This window comes from Carassius auratus, chromosome 25, assembly GCF_003368295.1.
Source record: "Carassius auratus strain Wakin chromosome 25, ASM336829v1, whole genome shotgun sequence".
Taxonomy (NCBI): Eukaryota; Metazoa; Chordata; class Actinopteri; order Cypriniformes; family Cyprinidae; genus Carassius; species Carassius auratus.
In genome coordinates, this window is record NC_039267.1 from 7795886 (window position 1) to 7820586 (window position 24701).

A 24701-nucleotide genomic window follows, 5' to 3' on the forward strand; every position below is an offset into this window, starting at 1 on the left:
CTGTGTGGTGAATGATTGACTGCTGAGAGCATTGAATCAATTTAAAAGACATTTAGAGACCAAACACTATTATTTCTTCATATTTTTTCCTATACAGATCATGTTCATGTTAATAAACAATGTTATTTTAGTATTATTTATATAGTATTTATTAAGAACATTATATTTATAAATGTATATTCATATTTAATATTACATTATTTAAAATCTGGTTCTTGAAGCTTTATCCTTGTGCTCCACTCCTCTCGAAAGACATTAAAATCTCGTCCCATGTAAATCTCATCATGAAAGGTCTCTGATTTATTAGAGACCCTCCAGATCAGGGGCCAGAAAAGAGGCGAAACCCAACACCTGAGAAATGGAGGTGTATATTTATTCATATAAGGATCAGATGGTCACACATAAGAAATCAGTCCTCTGAGAGTCGACGAGGAGCACTCGTAGTCCTCCGCAATCCCACAACACTTTGCTCGCGGCACATTCACAAAGGGAAAGGGAAAAAAAAAGATGTTGACAACAACAACAAACAAGCTTTCTCAGAGCATAATGCACAGGTGAACAGTGTAGACAGAATTGTATTTTAATACAAAGGCATATATTTTCTTTAGGACATAAAATATTAACTGCACAGCAGTAAGAAAAGGTTGTGTACAGATTGTTTGTTCATACACACCATTGAAACACAATTTCGGATCGGTACAATAATAAAAACATTTGTGCTAATCAATAATTAGTTTTGCATAAAGACCAAAATGTAATGGCAGCTGTCCGGAGGGAACGTTTTGACATTCTCCTCCACACATTTATTCAGCTCGAGCATTTTTCCCAATGCAGTAAAACTCCTAAAAAGCACACACTCACCACAAACACCCAAAAGATATTAAAAACGGCGCTTTTGCTCTATACATACAGCATGTTCAAATATATTGGCATATTCTGGCTACAGCACACCTCTGAATACTGCACTTACTGATGTCTAACACCACACTTCACATACGCCACGACCTCTGACCTCTACACGCCCCACGACTACCGAAACCCCACCCACCCTGACGTCTTCAACACCATACCATCACATTAAACACTTTTTAAGGCACGTTTTGGCTACAGAAAGGCGTCAAAAGAAGCGTATTACACTCAACTACGAAGACTTGCATCTGTGCTTGTGCTTTAAACAGAGAGTTCATCCTAAAAATTAAAATTATTTACTCACTGTCAAGTCGTTCCAAATCTGTAATATGCTTTGTTTTTCTGGCGGAACATAAAAGGAGAAGTTTTTTTTAAAATTGTTTTTATGTCGTTTTTGTCTTTTTATGATTCTTTAGAAAAAAAGAGATAAATACATTTCACAATTCAATTTGATTCTTTAACTTCAGTTCAGTTCTGATCTAGGTTTGAATTTGATTAATAAAATTTCTACTAATGCTGTAGGGAAACCAGTCAGTTGGTTTGTCACTATAATATTAAAGGTTAAAACAGTTTTAAGGTCAAAAATTTGGTTATTACATTATTATGCTTGTTACATTTTTTAAACATTAAGGTCTAAATGGTGGCCATAATAAAAGCTTTAACGTATTTTTAAATAATGAGGTACAGGTGAAATAAAAATATAATAAATATGTAATATAGCTTGTATAATTAACAAAATGTTCCACTTGGAGTTATTTTTTCTTCCTAACTGTTGAGTTTAAAGACATTGAATGGCTTTCCTGAAATAAAAAGTATCTTTCAACATACGTTCTTATGTTCGTTCATGTTCATTTCATCCAAATTTTTTGTAAAGTGGAAGAAGATTTGCTTTCCGCTCCGAGTTTTGAGGTGCTACAGTGATCTATTTATTCGATTTTGCGATAAAATATTGAGAATTTGAAAGCTAAGACCTATTTCATATAAAAAATAACATGCTTATTGCGATTTATTAGATTGGAGGCGCGCTACAAATAATCAAATAATTTTAAGTGAAGTTGTGTTCAAGCGTCAAGATCGATTCCTGGCATTTAAGAAGATTCTCATTTAAATAAAAAAAGTTTTTGAATCAATATTTTCATCCTAGCCATATTCTTTTGATATTTGGAACAACATGAGGGTGAGTAAATGATGATTACACTTATCTTTTGTAAGTGAACTATCCGGTTAAAAACAAAGAGTAACTGGCAATTCGAAAGCAAAGAGTCAGAATCATGCAGTTACGATCAAACGCAGCTCCCGGTGGTTGTATTAAAGCAGACGTGAAGAGAGAGGGAAGGCCGGCCCGTGCCAAGCGCTTCACGCCAAGCAGCTCTGCCCAACTCTCAGCGTCTGACATCGCAGGCCATCTGCTATCATGATACCGCTGTTCTCAGATCAGGCCAGCGAGATCAGGCCACTTCCTTAGAGAAGGCCGTTAAACTCCCCGAACTGCTAAAAACTTGAATTCAGTGGGCATTCACATTCACAGAAAACCTGTTTAAACACCCTGTGAAAATACAATTGGGAGTTTTGTGGTCTTTATTTCATGTCTGTTAGCTTGGAGGCTAACGACTGTATGCTAAAGTACTCTTACAATGCTGAAAAAACTATATGTCAGGGACTATATTTTCTGGCAAGAGGTTGATTAAAAAATATTTTTACTGTATGTAGGACAGTTGAACATTGTAACTCCTAACAAAACCTTTTAGCCTTGATATTCTAGTACCTTATTGCTTGGTGTAAACATATGCACTACCGTTCAAAAGTTCAAGTACGCTAATAAAAAAAATAAAATAAAAAAAAGGAAATTAATACTTTTATTCAGCAAGGATGCATTGACTTGATCAAACTTGATAGTAAAGACACTTTTAATATTACAAAATATAATGTTTCAATGAAATGTTGTTGTAAGCTTAAAATTCATCAAAAAAGTATCACATTTTCCACAAAAATATGAAGCAGCACAGCTGTTTTGAACATTGGTAATATTAAGAAATGTTTCTTGAGCACCAAATCATCGTATTAGAATGATTTCTCAAGGATCATGTGACTCGTAAGACTGAAGGAATGATGCTGAAAATTCAGCTTTGCATCACAGGAATAAATTACATTTGAAAATATATTCAAACAGAAAACCATTATTTTAAATTGGAATAAATATTTCAGTTTTTTATGGAGTTTTGGTAAGCCTCAGCAACCTCAAACTTGAGAACGGTAGTGCATACGCATGAAATGTCCTACAGTCCACAATGTTCTCTAGAATGAGACTGTCCCTTTCCTCTAAATTATACAAACCTGCTCCGATTAGCAGTAGCAATTAGATTTTTTTTTTCAGCCAGTATCAAAACAAAAAGCTCCAATCCTTTTTTTTTTGACGTCTTTAAGACACTCAATCAATTGCAAATGTCACATAGCTGTAAAAAAGGTTTTGTCCAAAGATAAAAGCGTCTCTAGGAGCAGAATTTTGGCTGAGTGCTATAGTACCATCTTGTTTAGTGGGGAATAACAAACAAATTAATGTGTCATTATCCTCCCTGCCAAAATAAAGCCATTAACGATCCAGATCGCACATCTAAAACCTTTCCAACAGAGCTGCAAAGAGTCAGACGAGAAGTTTTCAGTCAATCCTCTCAGCTTTGCTCAACCATCTTATGCCAGAAACACAGTCTACGCAAGCAGAGCATTTACAATCTAGCACTGAGCCGGTCTCAGATAGAAACACATTTCTATCAGGAACGGGCAAAAATCTGTCCTGTACATCATCAATTTGTGCTTTCCTTAATAAATTCAGTCAGTAGCGAAGCTTTTAAAATAAAACGATTTTCTGAAAAAAAAAAAAAGAAGACTTTTCACAGGTACTCATCATGCGCTAAAAAAAAGAAATGCCTCATGACAAACTTATTTTTTCTTTATTATTGCCTGTTTTGATTTTCTGTGGATCTATTAGTGAGTCCATAAGGTTGAACTGAAACAGGTGGTTATGAAATGGAAGGCCATTTGATACGTTTGGAATAACGTACACTATTTTGTGTAGAAATGTCGCAATTTTTACTCAAATAATGAGTTTAAAAGGAGCTGTTAATAATGATAGATGATATTATATCACGCTAGAACTCAAAGGCCAAGATGAGTGCATTGCATTGTGGGATATAGTACCTAGTGCAGTGTACTCTTATTTTAAGGTGTGGTCTCATTTGCTAAATTTCAGCATGGATGTGTCAATGAAAACCCACCGAATAACAGCGGTAAATCTGACTGTATGTTTTGGCAAATGTTACAGATAAAGAACATTTGCACACCCTACACATACAGTAGATACTGCAGAAACAGTATTGGTAGTAGGCTAGTATGCTGTTTCCTGCCGTCACCTTCAGTTGCTTTTGATTGGACGAGAGCAGATGTGACCTCACCGTAGGCACACCCCCTGCTCACACACACTGCAGGGACATGGGCAGCTCCCTTTTGGTCAAAATATAGGCATCCTTTTACACACACATACACACAATCGCACACACACAAACAGAAGCTTTAAAAACAACTGACACAAGGCCGTCTATTTAAAAAGTTATTTTCCTCTTATAAAGCTTTCTGAATAAAGACCGCACATTAAAAAAAATATAGAATACGATTCTTAAAACCTTTGTCTCTACACAGGAAGAAATTGAACATCTGATTATAGTGATGAGCTAAATACAGACAGAGCATTGGCTCATCGTTCTCTCTGACAGGGTTAGAGGTCGGTCACTTTGTTCTCCAGCGCTGCGGCGATCTGCTGCAGTCTCAGTGTTAACTGTTTACTCTGGGCAGCAGGATCTTCATCCAGAGACATGATGATCTACAGAGACAGACGGACCATGAGCTTTCAGTACACACACATTATACAAACTATCTATCTATCTATCTATCTATCTATCTATCTATCTATCTATCTGTCTGTCTGTCTGTCTGTCTGTCTGTATCTATCTATCTGTCTATCGTATATCTCTGTCTGTCTGTATCTGTCTGTCTATCTGTCTATCTATCTGTCTATCTATCTATCTATCTATCTATCTATCTATCTATCTATCTATCTATCTATCTATCTATCTATCTATCTGTCTGTCTGTCTGTCTGTCTGTCTGTCTATCGTCTACCTCTGTCTGTATCTATCGTCTACCTCTGTCTGTCTGTCTATTTGTCTGTCTGTATCTGTCTTTATCTATCGTCTATCTCTGTCTGTCTGTCTATCTGTCTGTCTGTATCTGTCTGTCTGTCTGTGTCTTTATCTGTCTGTCTGTATCTGTCTGTCTGTCTGTATCTGTCTATCTCTGTCTGTATCTGTCTGTCTATCTGTCTGTCTGTATCTGACTTTATCTATCGTCTATCTCTGTCTGTCTATCTTTCTGTCTGTCTATCTCTCTATCTGTCTGTATCTGTCTGTCTATCTGTCTGTCTGTATCTATCTCTCTATCTGTCTGTCTATCTGTCTGTATCTATCTCTCTATCTATCTGTCTGTCTATCTGTCTGTCTGTATCTGTCTGTCTATCGTATATCTCTGTCTGTCTGTACCTGTCTGTCTGTCTGTATCTGTCTGTCTGTCTTTATCTATCGTCTGTCTCTGTCTGTCTGTATCTGTCTGTCTGTCTGTATCTATCTATCTGTCTGTCTGTCTGTATCTGTCTGTCTGTCTTTATCTATCGTCTGTCTCTGTCTGTCTGTATCTGTCTGTCTGTATCTGTCTGTCTGTCTGTCTGTCTGTCTGTCTGTCTGTATCTGTCTGTCTGTCTCTGTCTGTATCTGTCTGTCTGTATCTATCTGTCTGTCTGTCTGTCTGTATCTGTCTGTCTGTCTGTATCTATCTGTCTGTCTGTCTGTATCTGTCTGTCTTTATCTATCGTCTGTCTCTGTCTGTCTGTCTGTCTGTATCTATCTGTCTGTCTGTCTGTCTGTATCTGTCTGTCTGTCTTTATCTATCGTCTGTCTCTGTCTGTCTGTCTGTCTGTATCTATCTGTCTATCTGTCTGTATCTGTCTATCTCTATCTGTCTGTCTGTCTATCTATCTTTCTATCTGTCTTTATCTATATGTCTGTCTGTCTATATCTGTCTGTCTGTATCTGTCTGTCTGTCTGTCTATCTGTCTGTCTGTCTGTCTGTCTGTCCATCTATCTGTGTATTTTATGTCCCCCCTTCATTTTCAATCATCTTTTATCTGATTATTTAAAATGTCCTGCTGTGTGACAAATAAAATTTACTCCACATAGTGTCTCAATTAATGTAAAACGACATGCATATTAATTATACAAAATAATAAAATAAAAAGCTTACATCTTAAGTTTAAAATGCTGTATATGTCACTGCTGTCACTTCTTAATGTCAGTTACCTGTGTGTGTGTGTGTGTGTGTGTGTGTGCACGCGCACTCACCCCATCGTAGTATTTGCTGGCGTACCGGTAGAGCTGATGAAGAGCCACTTGTGTGTTCAGTTTATCTGTGTGTGCCTGAAAAACAAACCTAAATCAACACCAGTCTGTTCATTTCCCCTAAAACCACAGAAAGCCCATCACACACTCACCCTTGACACTTCAGCCAGATGTGTGTTCATTTCCTGGTCACTGACTGACACCATCTGCCGGATTCCTTTATAGTACCTGTGGAGAAACACAACAGACGTTTGATCCAAACGGCAGATTATTCTAGCTAAAAACACCTTCTCTGAACAGGGTTGGCTGCTTTATATTGTCTCTTATTTTATTTGAGGCTTAGGCAAGGCAAACTGCATTTAAATCTAAAAATATCAGCAGAAAATACTGTTGATCTAAGTAACTTAAAGATAAGTTTTGATTTGATGCGTTTAAACTTTAGCAGACTAATTCTACCTCAGAAATGCTTAATGTATCCGCCTGGGAACATAAGCACAACTTGTTTTCCCGGAGGACTGACAGAAACCTGTCGCTCTGACTCCCAGATATTGCATAAACCCAGTCAATCAGATCACGCTGAGAAGGTTCTCGGCATTTTTGTGCACAACATGCATCAGACAGTCTGTAAAGCATCTGTGGGCGTTCGGCTGGAGGCTGAGACTGTGCAATACTAAAGCACTTACTCGTCTACCATCCTTTTGTAGGTGGAGATCTCCTTTGCATACAGTAATTTGTTGCTGGGAGAATCCTGCAGGCAACAGAGAGAGAAAGCAAGCCGATAAATGATGTGTTTCTGGTGTTCGTTTATAGCTGATTCTCAAACACTTACACGACTGAGTTTGTGCTCTGTTTTTGTGCAGGCGTCCATGAAGGTCTGAGCGATGACGGACAGAGAGGCGTCCACGACCTCGCTCACGTGCACGTCAAAAATGAAGTGAGGGTTCTTCAGTATGTTCACCCAGAAACGTAATGGCAAACTGCAGAGAGAGGCAGATTATTATTATTATAGGGCTTTGTGAATATGTAAGAAATACTTCACTTATGATAGTCAAGCTTTCTTGCACCAAAACATAATTTTGTAATTTGGTTTCACAGTCCAGCTGCCTTTGGAAGTCATTTCATTTGTTAAAAAAACAAACAACAACACATCATTAGACCATTTTCTAAGGCTGCACAAAATATTAAAACCATTTAAAAATCATAATAAAGCATAATGCTACTGTGAATTCATTTACATAAATATATGCCATGCAGGTTTAATATACACTTTATTTATATGCATGGAGGTTACAGCTCGGTTCACATAAATGCTGCTCCACACAAACTGTTGAAATTGTTGCTTATAACGTGCATCTGGGAACAATGTGCACCCTTCTATCAGATTTATAAGGTAAATCATTAATAAACCTATGCCAACACAGGAAAATGCATAATTTTTCTAAATATGCTAACTGTTAATCGTGACTTCAGTATAAAAGCTCGCCCTGAGTTTGCATGTTTTCATGACCACCTTCTTTTGTTCAAGAAATTACAATGACTGTATCACTGATTTCAGAAAGTAGCAGCCAGATATTAAAGACGAAGTGGACATTTGAGTTAAATATTTGTATTGTTTTATACATTGTTCAATAAAACCATTATAAAATGATTACTATAGCTTTTGATATTTTATTTAAACAAATTATTATCGCCTCACTGATATTATAGATGTATTTAAGTCATTTTAAAGTCTATTTATACAGCATGTTTTCTTAGTGGTTGCTAAAGCTTAGCTTCTTTTCACCATTTTATCATTCTCCAGTCAAAAACAATGAGTCAAGTAACAGAGGAATCATTCAAGTCAAACGGTGCGGCTCGAATTAAGTGCCAGAGATTAATAATCACGCTCAGGGTTTTGTTTTAAATCTCTAACCCTCGGGAAGAGCAACAGCGATACTCACCTTAGCAAACACCGCTAATTACTGTATGTGTATTAGATCCGTTTTATACAGTCTTTCCTGCAGTTGGAGCATAAACTCGGTACAGAGCAAATAATTAGCTCAATCCGCCCCTCAATACTCACGCCGTCGGAGCATGAACACGGACAGACGGCTCTGGAATTTCAAACAGGTTATTAAACAGCTCTGGCTTTTGTTTCCTGTGAGCCGCTTTTAAAAAACCTCATTCAGATGACTGCTTCTGGAATATATATTGGCTAGTCGCATCTCTGCGGAGAAACGAAAGGTGTATAATAACAGAACAATTAAATTAACCAGGGACGTAATTAAGGTGTTTGTTTGGCTGAGAGCGGTTTTATATTTAATAGAAGCTGCTGGAGTGATGATGTTGCTCGTCACATTTATTCACATCTCCGCGGCAGCTGTCAATCACGCCGCATCCGCGCGACACATCAGGCGGAATAAACGAATGCGCCGCTGGCATTAGCATATGCTAAGCGCTCTCCAGAGAGAAGAGACAATCAGAGAGCAGAGACGCCCGCTGCTCCCACCTGTTGGTCTTCCAGATGTGTATGGTTTCCTCGTCTACGTTCTCGTGTCTGAGGGCTTGCTCATCCAGGAAGTCGAAAAAGTATTTGACTGCCGGCGGGACGGTGGTGCCAGAACAGAGCACACTGCGAAAGAAATCATCCACGAACTGCTGCAGCGTTCCCTGAAAACACACACGGACACAAAAACAAGGTCATTAGTGTTTAGCAGTTTGAGAAAAGGGATGCAAGTGGGGTTTTTTTTTTTTCTCCAAGCATCTATTTTTTACATTTATATGGAATTTTAACACACACACACATATGTTACTGCTGTCAAATATTAAATACATTTATATTTGATGTAAATTATATGAATCTAAATCTATACATGTTCATTTTCAGAATATATGCTGTATTTGTGTATATTTATATATACATAATAAATATACACAACAACACACACACATACATATTATGTAAACAAACCTTTTATTTTGGATGCGATAAATCGTGATATGTGTGTGTGTTGTTGTGTATATTTATTATATATATATAAATGCACACAAATAGAGCATATATTTTGAAAATGAACAATTTACATCAAATATAAGTATATTTAATATTTAAACAAATCTTTTCTTAAATGGATGCATGCAAAATTAATAAATAAATAATAATATATATATATATATATATATATATATATATATATATATATATATATATAAATATCTATCTATATATATATCTCTATATATATATATATATATATATATATATATATATATCTCTCGATCTATATATATATTATATATATATATATATATATATACGCACACACATGCATACACACACACACACACACACACACATATATTTGTATGTTATACTGAGTAAAATATATAACAAAAATGTGTTTTTATAAATGTTAAGATACTTCAAATAAGTTAGTAGAGGTTCAGGTGACAGAAATGCTTAAAAACCCTTGATGCGACAACACCTATCTAAACATGGAAAGATTTCTTCACGTGTCGGGCTGCAGGGTCACTGACAGTCACACATGGCTGTTTTCACGCTTTGATCGGGCTGACGGGTGACGATCCACGCTCACTTGAACGCTTGTCATCTCCACTACGCTTGTTTCTGTCGGCACTGACAGCTTTACGTGCCGCTGAATTACTTCTGTACAAGGTGAAAGACTTGCGAGGTAATTAGCCTCTCTAATCGCCCAATTTACGCCGAACGGCCTCTGACACAAGGACATGCGACGAACCAGTCAAACAGAATTAGATTTACACGTCGTGACTTAAGAGAACATGCCAGCACTCAGAATAATTCCTGGAGGTTTATGCAGGTTATAATTATTATATGACACACGTTCCACATTAAATACTGCTGGAGAACTGGGCCGTTCATCACCAACATTAATCACAAGTGATTACGCACTGTTGTCAACTAAATGTAAAGAGGCAAAAATCTTATTTTTTCATTGAAATTATGTATAACACAAGATAAATGTGCATCTTTTTAGATAATATACTTCATGCTCAAATTCAACAAGATATATTTTATGAAGAGATTCATTTCTCATGCAAAATAGCGGACTCTGAATGGCAATTTAAAAAAAAAGATCTCAATATTAATTCAAAAATGTAAATAATATTTACATTTATTGAAAATGTCAAATAAGTAAAAAAAATTTTTTTTAAATGTCTATTACTATCAATTTGAAATGCATTTCATTTTAATTAATAAATTGCATATTTTTAATTGATTTCAAAGTGGCACTCTCAGCCTTCGATCTGTGCAATGTTGCTTCTGACATAAATGTGGGATACATTTTATTTTACATTACATTTACATTTTATTAACAGTTTTAAATTAATAATAAAAAATGTTAATAATTTAATATAATGTAATATCTCTAAAATGTATTTTCTATTGATGTAAACAAGACCACAAAAGACCCAATGATATATATATATATATATGAATAAATTACCACAATCCAATCAATTCTGGATAAAATCCAGTATTATTTTAATATCACTGACATATACTAATATATTTTTGTCAATATTTTGAATTACAGTTTTTTTTAGGTTATAAAGTAATTTCGTTGTGCATTTCTCTCATGTTTCTCTTTTTTAATGTATCTATATAGTCATCATTAATTTTTTGAATAGGGTTTAGTTTATTTAAAGTTATTTCAATACTTTATATAAAAATATGAAGAATGATGACTAGCCGAAATGTTTTGAAATAAATAAATAATATTCATTTTGTTTCAGGTGGCATTCTTTCTTTAAGGTTTTAGTTTTAATTAACAACAACAACCCTGATAAAACCAAGTCATTCGATTTATTAATGAAACGTTCACGCTGAAGTCAGATGTGGTGAATGCATGAAGAGCTCAGCACCTTGACGGAAAGCAGTCGGGTCAGATAGATCTCAGTGATGGCTTTGGTCATGGATTTGTCCTTTATGCTGCCTCTCTTAGACTTCATCTCGTCCAGCTCATCGGCCGGTCGCACCAGGTGAAACACTTTATCATCGTCCAGCAGGGCGTTTCCTGTCAGTTCGGGTGAAGAGAGTGTATAAGTCTGAGCGCCAGCGACAGATCACACTTACAAAGCAGATCTGCACTCACTCTCTTCATGGTTATCGTGATTTTGCTCGTAGGACTGATGTGTGTGCTGAACTCTGGAGAGGACCACCGTTGCATTATCACGTACCTGAAACCACACCAAAGTCATGTATAAGAACAAACAATGACCCTTGTGTCTTCACTGGAGCAATACTGCTCAACCCATGTGCTCACGTTATAATGGGCCAACGTATTGATGCGCCTCCACCTGCCCTCCTTCTGTGACGACACGTCTAGATCTGACAGGATCTGTCCCGTGGAGCCGGGACGCCATTCTGTGGGAGAGACCAGAAGACGTGAAGAAGAAGTAGAAGAAGAAGAAGAAGAAGAAGAAGAAGAAGAAGAAGAAGAAGAAGAAGAAAGTGTGCACGTGAGATCACGACGCCGGCTCACCGAGGGTGACGCTGTCTACTTTGGGTCTCTGAGAGTACGGCAGGTTTTTGTAGACCTGCTCGATGATCTTCTCCTTCACCTGAGAGATGGTGTCACAGTTCAGCACCTTCACGGGGGTGATGTCCGGCCCCTCGCCCTGAACCAGCACCTGCAGCGTCTGCCGGAGCACAGAAAATACTGACAAATACTGACCAAACCTGTTCAGAAAGTATCTGAAGTGATCTGGGATCAAATAAAGCATATTCAAATATGTATTAGAGATGCAAATGGCAACACTTTTACCATAACAGGTGCCATACTAATACTTTAATTTTTGGTACTTGATACCAATTATAGATACCTGTTTATTAATTTTTTTTTTTAATATTGGGTAGGTTATATTGTTTAATTAACAGATGTTCCTTTACTCATTTTCACACTTAATTATGTGTGCAATAAATGTGGGAATATACAAAAAATATATATATATACACACACACACACACACACACACACACAATGTAACACTATAATATTATATTCATGAATTATACATGTAATTTCAATTTTATTATACATTTATATATGAACATTAATATTAATTGTATGTATCATTTTATAATAAATTCTTATAAATTCATTTATTTTATTGTTATTAGATAACTATTATTAAAACCATACCATTATTTTTGCTTATTTATTTATAATTCATACTACTGATATTACTGTATTTTACATGTATTTTATAGATAGATATAGATACATAATCTTTCATTTAGATTATATTTGTAGTATATATATATATATATATATATATATATATATATATATATATATATATATATATATATATATATATATATATATATATAACAATATATAACATATATTACACATATTAACAATACATCTGTAATAAATGTATATATATATATATATATATATATATATATATATATATATATAATATAATCTGATGAATAATAAATGATTATGATTTATTTTGAATATAATCAATGACTTTTAAAATATGAATATGTTTTTTTAAATATTATATTGTTTTCGCTCTTTAATTCAAACTGCTTTTTATTACTTCAACTGTAGTTAATTACTGTATATGAATGTGTATAAGATATGTTTCCATTTAAAATTTTAATAAATGCAGTATGAATCCATAACTATCATTCTCATCTTTTTGTTTGTAGTAGCACCAAAAAAATAAATAAATAAAAAAAATAGAACAGTCCTTTGTTCATGAACGAATGAAAGTGGGAAAACTCCAGATCAGTTTTGTTCTGAGCAGGTCACATCCGGCTGTTGATCACATACCAGCACAACGTACTCCACGTCATCTCCCAGAAGGCCGGTGTCGTTCAGCGTGTATTTGGCTTTCTTGACCTGTGCGTCCACAGGCCCCTTCTCAATCTGGTGCTTGATGGCCCTGAAGAGTTTGTAGAGCGGCTCTCCAGCGCTGTCCTGAACAAACAGCAGCACTTTAATACAATCCTGCTGCTGCTTTCATCCCTCTCTCACACACACACACACACACACACACATCCCTCCTCACTCTAGTGCTGATTCATGCAGACGAGGAACAGACGCTACTTCATTAAACACTATTATCATCATCTTCATCAGTCACACTCATGAATATCAAAGCTTCACTGACACACCGTGGACAGAACTAATCCAAACCCTACAAGACCTTAAAATACTAATAAACCCATCTAATGTAATATAAAACTTAAGGTGAGGTGTGTAATACTTCCAGCTTCCAGATCAAGACTGGACTTGATCATTAAATCCCGGTGTGTGAATCTTGTCTCATGTTTGATATTTTACCTTCAGGTACTGATAGAGACAGATGGACATCCAGTTACTCAGCATCCTTTCCACCACCGTTTCAGACCTGCACACACACACACACACGCACACACACACACACACACACACACACACACACTTACTAACTAAAATTCAGTAAAACTAACAATTAAAATCGTAAAAAAGAATGAATCATTTCATATAAAAATTATTTAAATAATATATAAAACATATAATTTTACATCAAATGATAATTAAAATTTTTTTTTTTAAACATTTTTATAATAAAATACTTAAAAACTAACATTCACTCAAATTAAACTGGCGTTTGGATAATAAATGGATTAATAAATTGGATCATAAATCATAAACCATAAAAATTTGTAAAAAAAAGTATAAAAATGAATACAATTTCATATTTAAAAACTTGCTTTATTTTAAGTAAATTAATAAAATAATTTAACACAATTAAAAATATAAATAATTCTATATTAAAACACTAATATTAACTAAAACAGTGTTTTCAAATCATTAATTACATCATAAAACTGTAAAATGAGAATTGAGAATGTTTTTACATTTATAATTAAATCGTAAAAATTCATAAATTTTGTATAAAAAAAAATATAATATATAATCAAATAATTTTAAACATTATATATATATATATATATAATACACACATTTGCTAATTAATATTCAATAAAACAGTGTTTCCCAAACTGGAGTTCACGAGTTGATAAAAAAAAGGTAATAATTATATTATTTTGTATTATATTATATATAATGCCTGCTCTAAAACATGGACACCTTTTCCTCTGTGAACCTCCTAAAATAATTTTTTTTTTTATAAAACTGCATTTCTGAAATCACATTTGAAGCTTAAATCTAATCTGATCTGTCAGTTAAGCACTATATTAACACGACAAGTCCCTAAACAGCCAACAGTCGGGTTATTAACAGTTATTTTCAATAATAGGCACATTTATTTATTGAAGACAGATGTTGCGGTTGCTGGCTGTTATTGAAAGCAACAAGCCACTGGAGGCTTTACGTTAGAGTTATCTGAAGTGGTTTCCCTTAACTGTGTTAAGATCAGCCTCCAGTGGCCTACTGCTTTAATCAACACTAACACACTCCTTTCTGTCAAGAACAAACAACAACAATTAGCATCAGCACCCAACAATGACAATCAAAGAAGCATGTGAACATGAAGCTAGAGTGTGTTCTGCTTTGGGACAGAGAGGTTTGTTTGTTTTTTGAATGTCAAGACAGATTTTGATGAACATGACATGTTTTATGTGACACTCCAGGTTGATCAATCAGAACGATCGATTGATTAAAAATGATAATCTCTCACATAGCAAGAGCTTGGCTTTGTGGTCCATCCCAAATCAATAAGCATATATTTAACATTCATGCTTGCGGATGTTTGCTTTCCTTTAACTGCCTCAAACCAGAACTCTCAATATATTCCAATGATTTAATGCCATTAAATATAAACAAATTCATATGGGAAATCTAGTGACTAGATATGCCTCGGGAGCCTTAAATCTCATGAAAACCTGTCGACAACATGCCATATTGCACCCCAAAGCACAAGAAATAAATATATTTTACACAAAGTCGTGAAAAAGCCCCTCAAAAAGGGGAAGTCGTGGCCTAATGGTTAGAGGGTTGGACTCCCAATCGAAGGGTTGTGGGTTCTAGTCTTGGGCCGGACGGAATTGTGGGTGGGGGGAGTGCATGTACAGTTCTCTCTCCACCTTCAATACCACGACTTAGGTGCCCTTGAGCAAGGCATCGAACCCCCAACTGCTCCCTGGGCGCCGCAGCATAAATGGCTGCCCACTGCTCCGGGTGTGTGCTCACAGTGTGTGTGTGTGTGTTCACTGCTCTGTGTGTGTGCATTTCGGATGGGTTAAATGCAGAGCAAAAATTCTGAGTATGGGTCACCATACTTGGCTGAATGTCACTTCACTTTAAAGAAAAAAAAGCATATTATTAGAATCATTTCAACTAGACAGGGCGGGACTTATCTAGTAGCCCCGCCCCCTTTTTAAAGGGGACATCAGATGCCCATTTTCCCCAAGTAGTTATGATTCTTTATGGTCTTCACAAAAAGTATATAACATACTTAAAATTTCTCAATGATAGTGTAAAACAACACTTTTTATCCTGTCAATAACAGCTAAATATAATTAAACCTAAATACAAGTATTAGAATGTATTATATTTATGACAAATATTCCATATCTTTATATTAATTTATGATCTATTTATATATTTTATTATATTCTTATAATACAAAAGAAAAAAGAATGAAAATGACAAACAAAATAGGGCTAAAATGAAAACACAACATAAAAATGACACATTTTTACACACAGGTGTGTCTAAAATAACACTGTTAACTAATAGAACATAACCAGCCAATCAGGTTGCAACATAACAAAACCAGCCAATCAGATTGCAGGCTCGGAATTTTGCACCATTTGGCCATAGGCCTCAGTTAGTGTCAGCCGCGTCTCACCTGCGGAGCAGCAGTTTAGGGTTCTTGCTGTGAACGTAGTCCTCCATGAGCCCCAGCAGAAGTGTCCTCATGATGTCTGTGTAATACTCCAGTTTCCCGTGAAGCGCCACGGTCAGCAGAGACGCAAAATACACTTTGGCCCTGGCGTTAAAATCCGGACGGCCCTCCAGCGTCCTGATAAACTTCACACAGAGAGATCACGGTTTACTAACTTCCCTGTGTGATTAAAAGTGTGGAGCATTACGATTTCCATCTACATTACGAGCGTCTTGTTATATTCTAATGAGTATTGTGTTGGTTATGATGGACTCTCGTGTGTGTGTGTGTGTGTGGTGGGTAATGATATAAACACTTGGGAGATAATTACAGGCCAGTCTTAAAACACGGACGGTGTGCTTGTTTATGTGTGTACATGTGTGTTATTAGATGTAAATGTTTAATTGTGTTTGCGGCGTGAATACAGAAGATTTTAATGGGAGCGCAGGAGCTGATGGAGTCCTCTGGGGCTGTTTTAGTGTCATTCGGTATAATTGAGCGACTGTCTAAAGGCTTCGTCGATGATGTGTGTGCTTTCTGATGAGAAACCTTCCACAATTATCGTCAAATATCAATTTACTGACCTTTCCCGCTGATAGCTGCACCGAATGGTTTAAAACGAGTACGTGAAGAGTGTATAAATGGATCATAATTACAGTTTGTGTGTGTGCTTCATACATTGATGAGGAAAGTTTTGCTGTTGAGGAGGTTGGAGAACTGGTTCAGCGCCTGGGTGACCGTAGCCCTGCGGGATTCTGGGATATCCAGTTTGCCGGTGATCATGACGTCGTTGGCACCGTCCTTCGAGGGCAGGAAGAAGACGCGGTCGGTGTAGGTCTTGTAGTCCAGGAAGGGGATGCGGCCCTCGCTGATGTCATTGCCGTGGTCCTCCATTTCAATCATCAGATCTGCAGGAAATGACATGTTCAACGTCAATGACATGTTTGCTTCAGATCCACGTAAACTCATCCAGACAATTCTGAGATTTACATATCCAAATTTCATTAGTATGTGTCAAAACCAGACTTCTGGGTGTGAGGCAACAATGCAAATACCATTGATTAATGGATAAATAAATAAATATATACATAAAAGGGTGAAAGGGTAGATAAATAATAGATTAAATAAAAAATAATTAGTAATAAATACACAAATAAATATACGTGAATGGACAGATAAGTGACTGTCAATTAAAAAAATATCTGGAAAGTTAGGAAACCAATAGATTAATTGATAAATAATTATGTAGATGGATGGATGAATGATTGAATGATTATATGGACAGATAGATAGCAAATGAAGAAATAGATCAATAAAAAATAGCTGGAAAAATACATAAAGACATTTAAACAGGTAGATTAATAAATAAATAAATAATTGGTAAACAATGGATTAATTAAAGATAAAAAGTAACAAGTATATGAATAAATAAATGATTATCTGTCCATTCACATTTATTTAATTATATATGTATCACTTTTATTGCAACTGTCAATAAAAAAAAATATTTGGAAAGATAGAAAAACATTAGATGAATTGATAAATAAACGGGTGGATAAATAACTAAATAAATGGACAGATAGATGACACATGAAAAAATAAATAATAAACGGAAAAAAAACAGGTGGAAAATAGGTGGAAAGATACATAGACATATTAATGTAGATTTACTGATAAATAAATAAAACCAAACTAACTAACAAATAAATAATAGGTTGCTGAATTAATGAATAAATAATAATAAATTATAAATTAATAAAAGTAAACAATGTATTAATTTTAAAATAAATAAATACATAAACGCGAAAGGACAGATAAATGACTGATAAATCAAAAAATAAGTAGAAAGATACAGTAGATAATCCATTAATTGATAAATATGTGAATAGAGAGAAAAACAAGGGATAAATCAATACCTGAAAAGATAATTAAAGAATGGATTAATTGAAAAACAAAGAAATAAATACATAAACGTGAATGGACAGATAAATGACTCACAAATAAACAAACAAGTGGATGAAAGATACAACAAATACAAAAGAACAAATAAATTGGTGGCAAACAATTGATAAAGAACTTAATAAAGAGAAGCTGATAGCATGCTTTAGTCGAAAAAACAAAACAAAAAAAAACATTAAAAGATTTTACACACTGAGACTGACATATTCTAGTCCGATTAGTTGAGTTAACAAATAATTGAGTAGCATAAGCCAGTCGTCACTTTTCCATCGCAGACACAAAGAAAAGCTTTTTCCTCGCTTAAATCATCTGTTACAGTGCTAAAAACACACTGTTGCGATGGTAAAGGTATTATGCGTGCACATGTGACCTGTGAACTCTTTTTTGCAGCGGTCACGAACACTCTCCTCCAGATTCTCCAGCTGATGCTTCACTTTCTCGTACTCGCGCTCGGCCTGCTGGCTCTTCCTCCTACACACACACGAGCAGATGATTTCATTACATGAAACGTTCACTCAGACCAACAGCTCAAGGGCATTGTGGGAAGTGCAGTTCTTCTCTGTAACCTGTAGCAGAGGACGGAGATGACGATGATCAGCAGCATGGGAACGAGCACCGCCGGGATGATGATGGGCAGCGGGAGACTGTACTTCCTCTCGTACCGGACTGAGCCGACCAACCACTCGCCCTTCCCAAACTTAATCTGAGTGAAGGAGAAACAGTCTGTGTTAGGACTGGACGGATGGATGGATGGATGGATTAATAAACTGGTCGAGAGATATATATACAGATATATACAGGAAAGTTGATGGGTGGAAGAATGAAAAGAAATGGATGGATAAGCCAACGGGTGGATGGAGAGATGAATATCTGAATACGTGGATGAGGAAACAAACTAATAAAAAGGTGGATAGATAGCTATAATAAATGGATAGACGTGATGAACTGTTGAATATATAAATAACTCAAAATCAGATTTTTTTATGAAATATACAAATGTAAATAAAATTAAAAAAATAAGTGGGTGGACAGCTAAATGTATTAATAGATACATAAATAAAACACACATTTTTAAAGAATAAAAAAAATGAATTATATATTATAAGTCTATATTTTTACTATATTATACTATATTTTTACTATATGCATATTTATTTTTTATTTTATTTTAGCTAAAAATGAAGAACATCAAGAAACAAATAAATGGGTGGATAGATGCATCGATAAATAGGTGCGAATAAAGGTTTTTGTCAAAAATGGTTACATTTTATATATATATATATATATATATATATATATATATATATATATACACACACACACATTTATTTTTTCCTGAAATAAAATATAAAAAAGTTATTTTTAATAACTTTTTGTAAGAAATAAATAGAAAAAAAAAATGAATGAATAAATAAATAGGTGGCTTGAAGGTTGGCAGAATGGATGGATGGATGGATGGATGAAGGGATGGATGAAGGGATGGAAGGATGGATGGATGGATGGAAGGATGGATGGATGGATGGATGGATGGATGGATGGATGAAGGGATGGAAGGATGGATGGATGGAAGGATGGATGGATGGATGGATGGATGTTGTCTCACCACCAGGTCCAGCGGGTCAGAGCCGGTGTCTCTCCTCTGTCTCTTGGATCGAGCACTGGGGACTTTCGACGGCGGGTCCAGGAATAATTTTTCATCCTGTAACGTGTTTACGTTACACTCTATGTCTCCCACAAACGCCTGCGCTTCATTCGCCGTCATCGCTTTAGAAAAACCACGACCCTGAGACACAACAAAATCAGGTTTACTCGCGTGAAAAACCTCTGTCTGAATGAGATCAGGAGCAGATACTCACATTCACAATGATCATGCTGTTCTCAGTGATTAGGGTCTTGCTGAGGGGATCAAACGTGGGGTTGGGGTGATACTCAAACGGTGTCAGCTCGGTCTGGAGGTTATCCAGCTGCACGTACGTCCTATAGAACTGAGACTCGTTGACCGCAGGTGACACAAACGTGATCAAGGTGTCGTTTTTGAATGTGCAATTCTCTACAAACTGACAAAATAAGAGACTGTGTTAACATCACTTCTGTAAATTGAGACAGCACGTCATATTCTGCCTACACAGACAAACATGGTCCATGATGCTAGTCTAGTCTGAGTCATGCAAGTTATGCAAAAACTTCAAAACGAATCTCTATGCATCATATCTACACTTTATTGTTTATGATGTAGTCTCATGTCCATTTTTGCACAACTTTGTCATACATTAATGCACTTTACGAAAGTAACTTTTAGAATGCTCTAAAGACGAACTTAACCAATTTCGTTGAACAGACAAAACCATTAAGGAATTGCTTTTAGAGCAATCTAGTTATTAGCAGAAACATGAGTGCAACTTTGGCCTGTTGGTGGCGCTACAGAGTTTGAGTTAGAGACTCAAACTTCATTGTGGTTAATGATGAGATGGTTTTCTATCTTTGTACCAAATTTCATAGCTTTCCCACAAGCGTTTCTATGAGACAATACACTAAAGCATTCGTAATATTCAGTATTTTATTACAAAATTCAAAATTGCCTACGCTCAAATTGGCTGACAAGGGATAACCGTGTATCGGCTGATCGGTTGATGCATCTCACCTTATGATTTTTGCTCTAACTGTTCAGAAATCATAAACAAAAATTGAAAATTTTACTTAATGTCTTAATGTTAGTATGTATTTGTCTTTGACAGGAAATCAGATGAAAAAAGAACTTTGCTTCTAGACCTTATATTTCAAAAGTTATTAGCAGAAATATGATTGCAGATTTGGCCCAATGGTGGCGCTAGAGGGTTTGAGTTAGAGCCTCCAAATTTGGTATGCTGAATGATGAGACTGTTCTCAATCTGTGCGGCAAATTTCATAACTTTCTCGCTAGCAGTTCAATGGGCTGCCATAGACTTGCAGAAGCAGAAGAAGAAGAAGATAGAGATATAACAAAGATATAACAGATAGATCACTTGAGGCTGGGCTCCTAATTAGACAAAGTGACACTTTTCAATAATTTTTCACATTTTAATTTAATTGCATCAGCAGTAATATATTTATTTAAACTGTGCAAGGGCCATTTTTGTCCCTTTATCTCAAATTTATTTGGCATTTTTGTTGGCATTTTTTTCCCCAGAAGCCCCCGTTAATGTCCAACCATGACATGGACTGAAAGTCCTCAGCAAAACAGAGGAACAGATTTCACTGCAGCTGGGAAATCTATTGATATTCTGAGAGGGAGCAGCAAAAGTCCCTAAAAGTGGGGGCGGAAAATCTGATAGATAGACAGATGGAGCAAGAGCGATGGAAGCACTGAGGAAGGGCTGGAGTACAAAAGCTTCTCCTCAGATAAGAGAGATGAAATGAAGCGTTCATCAAGTCTTTCGTTAGATAAATGCTTGTTTAATCTCCGTCTCGTAACTTGAGCGCCTCAGATCGGAGCAGCTCTCATCGTTTCAATCAGAAGCCGAGAGATTCGTGCAAGCGAGAGGAACCGATCAAACGAAAACCAAACAGCAAGTGATGTTTCCCTCGAGAGCCGCTGTTGGTGTTTCTCCTTCTCACCTCTTCTGGGACGGTCTGTGTGGACCATTCTCCAGCCGACGCCACCACCCTGATAGAAGCCTTCTGGACCAGGTCAAACCCAGAACCCAGCACCAGGATTGCTCGGCCACCACTGAAATACACAGTAATATATTTTTATATTTTACTTGTTGTTACACTGCTGAAGGGCAGTGTACAATAAAACGTATATTATATAAAATAAAATTATTATAATATAAAATAATCTTGTATACATAATGTTGAGCCGTGTATATATCTCTATATATATTATACTACAATGTATATTTTATATTTTATTATAATAAAAAATTATAAAAATAAATATACAAAACTATTTTAACTATACTATATCTCTGGAAAATATATCGTACAAGTATGACATGCTTTTGAGGACCACAAAACTACTGTATATATTGTTTTACACAGTTCATAACCCAAAAAATCACTTTTTACAAACTAAAATTACACTTGCCTTTTGTAGAATTAGAAACATTTTTGTTTAGATATCTTTTATGTAAAAAAATAATAATTTTTTATAATATAAAAATACATGCAGTATAAATACATATACACACATTCAATTAATAAATGTAAATAATTACGTGCTATATAAATAAAACAAAGTAAATACATTAAATGTATTTACATAAATTATTTACATATAAGTGCATATATACAGTTCATTTATTTTAGATAAACATATATAGTAAAATAGTAAATTATTACATTTAGCAATTCAGAAAAATACGTAGATATACATGTGTAAATCATATACATAAAATAGTAAATTAATACATATACAAATGTATTTCAATTATATTATTTACATATAAATAAATGCATATATAAACAATTATTTTATTAGATATACATATATGATAAAACAGTAAATGTTACATTTAGCAATTAAGAAAAATAAATTTATAATTTATTATATATGTAGTAAATTTATATAATATAATATACAATAATAATAGATTTTTATATAATAATAGATTTTATATATATATATATATATATATATATATATATATATATATATATATATATATATAAAATTGAGTGTGTGAATTGTGTGTGTATATATATATATATATATATATATATATATATATATATATATATATATAGATATATGATACAATATAATCAGATATGAACTATATATTTAAAGTATACAAAAATTACAAAAATTCTACAACTAATTAATAAAAATATTTAGCATATTTATGCTTATTTATATTTTATCATTTTTATACACATACAACACTATATATGTTATCATATTACATTAATTAAAATATCTCAAAATAATAATAATTATTATATAATAATAATAATAATAATTGTAATAATATTTATTTAAATAATGTCTAGCAAAAAGCAGTATTGATGGGGGTACAAATGATGAAAGCGTAATGATGTACTGGTCGTGTGGGTGAGGAACCGAGCAGAACTGACCAGATGAAGCTGCTCCTGGGCTGATGGTCGGACACAGAGGGGTTGCTGGAGAACTGAAAGGCCGTGCTGATGCTGGTTGTGGTGTGTTTGCCGTATTGGACTCTGACGGTGAGGTGAGGCGACGGAACCGTATCGCCCAGATACTCCGACAGTTTACAGGTGATCCGCTTTCCAAAGCTCTCACTGACAGACAGGAAGAGCACAAGTGAACCAAAGAGGGCAAACCTAAAGAAAATGACAGAAACGGCATTTCCCATGATGCACTCACACTCGGCAGGGCACATCGCCCACCATGACTTGAAGGTCTTGTTTTGAAGCGGTGTCCAGGTCCACCCCAGCGATAGTGAGGATGGTTCCTCCTGCTTTAGGACCGCGTTCAGGAGACACGCTCTGTGCTACAGGGTCCTACAGAGACGAAGATCTCATATTACATTAGTGAAATAATATCACACACACCATTTCACATGATATAACTAATTATTCATTCAAATAAATCATATCTACTGCAATATTGAAGTAATAATGTGCACATAAACTGCAAATACCCAGCAATGACAGCCGTCCCATGCATTACCATCCTATTGTAATGATTACATAATCCAAGGAAATGCATCTGTGTGCTGTCCGAGAGTGTGCCGAACAAACACACACCCTCAACGTTTCCCCGCGGGAGCGACTGTGACAGCCTGTCTCCCTGAAAACTGATGCAATAAACCCTTCTAAAGCCGTCAGCGGTGATAATTATGAGGCCTGCAGGAGCATAAGACCAGCGGCCACACACAGAACAGCCCAACATTACTTGACGCACGGAGAGAGATGCTCCTGTGGACTCACACAGCAGCAGAGTTTCACTCAATTACTGCGTGAGCAGTGCATGCTGGGTAATGTAGAATCGTGACTTACCCTGTAGGTGAAGCGGACCAGATGTGTGGATATGCCTTTCTTTCCTCTGCCCACAATGATTTCCACCTCTCCGGCTTTGTCGATTTTGGCCGGGCCGATTTCACACACCACACTGCCAGAAAAATATACAACTACTACTTTAATAAAAAGAAGTGTATACTGTATATATTGCGTTACATAGTTCATAAGCAAGAAAATCACTTTTTACAAACTGAAATTACACTTTCCTTTTGTAGAATTTTAAGCTTTTTTGTTTTAACATTTTTTTTAGGTAAACAAATGAAAAAAAACAAATAATAAATGTAATACGTAAATACATACAAATACATATACAGTATTTAAATGTTTTTATATAAATAATATAAACACTTTTATATTAAACTGTATATTAAATGTAAATTACTACATTTAGACATTCACTAAACAAATAATTAATTTAACGACATTATATTGTTTATATTTTTACATGCAATTTTAATATATGAATTATATATATTAAATATTAAAAATAATTACATAAATAATATTAATAACATTTTAAATACATGTATTAAATTAT

The 24701-nt window shown here is 35.1% G+C and overlaps 1 protein-coding gene across 2 annotated transcripts in view; it reads right to left on the reverse strand.

Annotated features, from left to right (window-relative positions):
- Positions 1 to 354: 354 nt before the first annotated feature.
- LOC113043179 (plexin-B2-like) overlaps positions 355 to 24701 on the reverse strand; it is a 157078-nt gene continuing 132731 nt past the window's right edge. For both annotated transcript variants that reach the window (XM_026202400.1, XM_026202399.1), the window contains 22 exons: positions 24143 to 24254; positions 23508 to 23644; positions 23240 to 23422; positions 21779 to 21890; positions 20041 to 20241; positions 19788 to 19967; positions 18751 to 18887; positions 18555 to 18655; positions 16904 to 17133; positions 16190 to 16371; positions 13675 to 13741; positions 13162 to 13308; positions 11854 to 12010; positions 11635 to 11735; positions 11464 to 11548; positions 11234 to 11385; positions 8838 to 8998; positions 7179 to 7326; positions 7033 to 7097; positions 6502 to 6577; positions 6353 to 6427; positions 355 to 4783 (listed from right to left, as the gene is read on the reverse strand). In XM_026202400.1, coding sequence (XP_026058185.1) covers positions 4679 to 4783; positions 6353 to 6427; positions 6502 to 6577; positions 7033 to 7097; positions 7179 to 7326; positions 8838 to 8998; positions 11234 to 11385; positions 11464 to 11548; positions 11635 to 11735; positions 11854 to 12010; positions 13162 to 13308; positions 13675 to 13741; positions 16190 to 16371; positions 16904 to 17133; positions 18555 to 18655; positions 18751 to 18887; positions 19788 to 19967; positions 20041 to 20241; positions 21779 to 21890; positions 23240 to 23422; positions 23508 to 23644; positions 24143 to 24254 — 2914 coding nt within the window. In that variant the 3' untranslated portion in view covers positions 355 to 4678. The remainder of the gene's footprint in view (positions 4784 to 6352; positions 6428 to 6501; positions 6578 to 7032; positions 7098 to 7178; positions 7327 to 8837; positions 8999 to 11233; positions 11386 to 11463; positions 11549 to 11634; positions 11736 to 11853; positions 12011 to 13161; positions 13309 to 13674; positions 13742 to 16189; positions 16372 to 16903; positions 17134 to 18554; positions 18656 to 18750; positions 18888 to 19787; positions 19968 to 20040; positions 20242 to 21778; positions 21891 to 23239; positions 23423 to 23507; positions 23645 to 24142; positions 24255 to 24701) is intronic.